Source organism: Trichomycterus rosablanca, chromosome 8, assembly GCF_030014385.1.
Source record: "Trichomycterus rosablanca isolate fTriRos1 chromosome 8, fTriRos1.hap1, whole genome shotgun sequence".
NCBI classification, from domain to species: domain Eukaryota; kingdom Metazoa; phylum Chordata; class Actinopteri; order Siluriformes; family Trichomycteridae; genus Trichomycterus; species Trichomycterus rosablanca.
In genome coordinates this window covers 272,020-275,792 of record NC_085995.1, presented here as the reverse complement: position 1 = coordinate 275,792, position 3,773 = coordinate 272,020, and the positions used below count along the sequence as shown (strand labels likewise).

At 50.4% G+C, this 3,773-nt stretch overlaps 1 protein-coding gene across 1 annotated transcript in view; it reads left to right on the top strand.

Moving 5' to 3' along the window:
• Window positions 1-2,084: 2,084 nt before the first annotated feature.
• frs2b (fibroblast growth factor receptor substrate 2b) overlaps window positions 2,085-3,773 on the top strand; it is an 8,225-nt gene continuing 6,536 nt past the window's right edge. Inside the window, exon 1 of the mRNA XM_063000243.1 lies at window positions 2,085-2,165. Coding sequence (XP_062856313.1) covers window positions 2,100-2,165 — 66 coding nt within the window. The 5' untranslated portion in view covers window positions 2,085-2,099. The remainder of the gene's footprint in view (window positions 2,166-3,773) is intronic.

The window sequence follows — 3,773 nt, the reverse complement described above, 5'->3', positions numbered from 1 at the left end:
GTTGGGTGGAGGTGTATTGAGGAGCTGTAGGGTGGAGCTGTTGGGTGGAGGTGTATTGAGGAGCTGTAGGGTGGAGGTGTATTGAGGAGCTGTAGGGTGGAGCTGTTGGGTGGAGGTGTATTGAGGAGCTGTAGGGTGGAGCTGTTGGGTGGAGGTGTATTGAGGAGCTGTTGGGTGGAGGTGTATTGAGGAGCTGTATTGAGGAGCTGTAGGGTGGAGGTGTATTGAGGAGCTGTTGGGTGGAGGTGTATTGAGGAGCTGTATTGAGGAGCTGTATTGAGGAGCTGTAGGGTGGAGCTGTTGGGTGGAGGTGTATTGAGGAGCTGTTGGGTGGAGGTGTATTGAGGAGCTGTTGGGTGGAGGTGTATTGAGGAGCTGTTGGGTGGAGGTGTATTGAGGAGCTGTATTGAGGAGCTGTAGGGTGGAGCTGTTGGGTGGAGGTGTATTGAGGAGCTGTTGGGTGGAGGTGTATTGAGGAGCTGTATTGAGGAGCTGTAGGGTGGAGCTGTTGGGTGGAGGTGTTGGGTGGAGGTGTATTGAGGAGCTGTTGGGTGGAGGTGTATTGAGGAGCTGTATTGAGGAGCTGTAGGGTGGAGCTGTTGGGTGGAGGTGTATTGAGGAGCTGTTGGGTGGAGGTGTATTGAGGAGCTGTATTGAGGAGCTGTATTGAGGAGCTGTAGGGTGGAGCTGTTGGGTGGAGGTGTATTGAGGAGCTGTTGGGTGGAGGTGTATTGAGGAGCTGTTGGGTGGAGGTGTATTGAGGAGCTGTTGGGTGGAGGTGTATTGAGGAGCTGTATTGAGGAGCTGTAGGGTGGAGCTGTTGGGTGGAGGTGTATTGAGGAGCTGTTGGGTGGAGGTGTATTGAGGAGCTGTATTGAGGAGCTGTAGGGTGGAGCTTTTGGGTGGAGGTGTATTGAGGAGCTGTAGGGTGGAGGTGTAGGGTGGAGCTGTTGGGTGGAGGTGTATTGAGGAGCTGTTGGGTGGAGGTGTATTGAGGAGCTGTATTGAGGAGCTGTAGGGTGGAGCTGTTGGGTGGAGGTGTATTGAGGAGCTGTAGGGTGGAGGTGTATTGAGGAGCTGTAGGGTGGAGCTGTTGGGTGGAGGTGTATTGAGGAGCTGTAGGGTGGAGCTGTTGGGTGGAGGTGTATTGAGGAGCTGTAGGGTGGAGGTGTATTGAGGAGCTGTAGGGTGGAGCTGTTGGGTGGAGGTGTATTGAGGAGCTGTAGGGTGGAGCTGTTGGGTGGAGGTGTATTGAGGAGCTGTAGGGTGGAGGTGTGGTTTCTGGTACCAGGACGTCACCAGCAGGTCCCTCAGATTCCGTACAGTAAGAGCTGGATCATCTACAGAGCTTCATCTCCTTCATGGTTAAATGATGCTCACGTGCCCAGTCGTCCACATGATCCTGGGGTTACAGGGTTGCTCCGATGTTGCTCTGATGTCCAGTTCTGATTCCTGTGTGCACACTGCAGGTGCTTCAGACGGAGCACAGGAGATGCATGGGCACTCTGACTGCTACAGAAGGGTTTGGTGCTCTGTGTTGTGCCACATTCACCTCATCACCAGGATTTAAATCATCTGCTGTTTGAGCCACAGTAGATCTCCTGCTGGTTCTGTCCGATATCAGATGAGTGGATGGATCCCCAGCGTTCCCAGTGCTGATGGTTCTGGTGTAATCAGGTGTGTGGTCTCTTCTAGGTTCCATCATCATCCTCACTGGAGCACTGATGAAGAATGAGTGCGTGTGTGGTGCTGGGGAGTGAATCAGGAACCCTGATGGCTGGATCTGGGTAAGTAAACACACCACCCTACAGCTCTGTAACACAGAGGGGGGGGGGGGGTTATTGAGGGTTAAGGGCCTTGTTCAGGGGCCCAGCAGTGGCAGAGGGGATGTGTGTGGAAGTGGTGGGAATACTGGGCTGCAGGGAGGCTGGTGTGGGTGGGGCTTGAACCAGCCCCTTAAATGACTGAGCCTATACCTGAATAATACACTGTACATATATTAAAGAAGTGTGTGTGTGTGTGTGTGTGTGTGTGTGTGTGTGTGTGTGTGTGTGTGTGTGTGTGTGTGTGTCAGGTATCAGATGGTTGTGTGAGGAACCATGGGAAGCTGCTGGAGCTGTCCAGATAAAGAGTCCATTCCTGACAATCACCAGAGCAAGTTTAAGGTGAGTGTGTGTGTGTGTGTGTGTGTGTGTGTGTGTGTGTGTGTGTTCATGCTTCTCCCGTCTGAGAGAACACACCAGGAGCAGGACCAGAACCCTCAGGAGATGATCATGTGATGAGCGCTTGGCGCTGGTTCGTCGCCAGGCTGGGCACAGAGCGCTGCCGGCCGTGCCAGTGAGCTCCGAGTTGATATAAACCATCTACAGTACTGAGCTCCAGCACGCACGCTTTCTTCACCTACAGTTTGAATATGAGACGAATCTGCGTCAGATCCAGGGTTACAGCTCCACGTGTATCTGTGTTTATCTGGATTCTCCTCCCTGTTTCACTTTTAAACTTGTGTTACAGCTCCAGCTTCTGAGAAATGGTGAGAATCAGAATCAGCTTCTCCCAGAGTCTAAAACGCTTCTGGTTCAGAATAAAGCTTAACGTGGTTTAATGTAGTAAAAGAAGGAGACAGGAGCACTAAACTTCTCTTCATTATTACTGCTCATAAGTTCCTCCACTAATCACATTCCTCACTCACTGTTTTACTACAGTAAGTCACGCTGAGTTTCGTTCCTACGGTCGCTTTTACCGCCTCGTATCAAACAGTTCGTCTCATTGGAGGAGTTCAATCAGGTGAACTTAGAGCGCCGCCGCACTATATAGGACACAACGGTAGAGATGGGACGATCGATCTGCTATAAATCGATATCGGCCGATATTTAATCAAAATATGCGATCGGCGATATTTCCCAGATGTGGCCGATCCGATGGTGTGATATATAAAGATCACGTTAAGCTTAACAGCTCAGTGGATCGATCCAGACTTTGAGCTACGAAGCACCAACCATCACATCACCATTCATCAACCATCGTACAGAAACCATGGTGAAAGCTCTTCACCACCTAAAATAACATCATGAACGTTGTGGATCATACATAGTTCAGGATCATCTGCTCTGCCTGACGGAAAACGTTTAGCTCCACAGACGGAACGAGTCTGACTCGGTTACAGATCTGTGCTAATAACCAGTATAATTAAGCCGGAGCTTTTTAATGTAAGAGAGTCACACAGAATGTTCTGTAGTATCTGGTGTTTATTTACAACCACGACATTCATTATAACAGTAAACACGGAGAGAGAACCGAGAAGAGAAACTTACGCTTCACATAAAATGAATCGACTCCTGAATCACTTATATCGATACTGTGAACAGAGCGTCGCTCTTAAAGACACACACACACACACACACACGCCGTTGCTTCTGTCAGCGGTTTATCTTCACTGTGAGCCCGATTTTTAAGGTTTTAACTGTATAACATTAAACCTGCGCAACTAAATTGCTTTAGTTTTAGAAGTAAAAAAAATCTCGCAATGCCGCCACACCCCCTGGTCAGGCACTCGCGCCCCACAGGTTGAACACAACCCCCAGCCCCCCTTCCCTATCGGCTATCGGCTATCGGCCGATCGCTCTGGAAAGAAATCGGAGATCGAAATCGGCGTCAAAAACGGTACATCTCTACACAGCGGTGCAAAAGAGGTTTCGCTGCTTCTAATGTGAATGCGCTCTTAGCTGTATGGAGTCCGACCCCCCTCGACCCCCCAGTGGAACCAACCGCCCCAG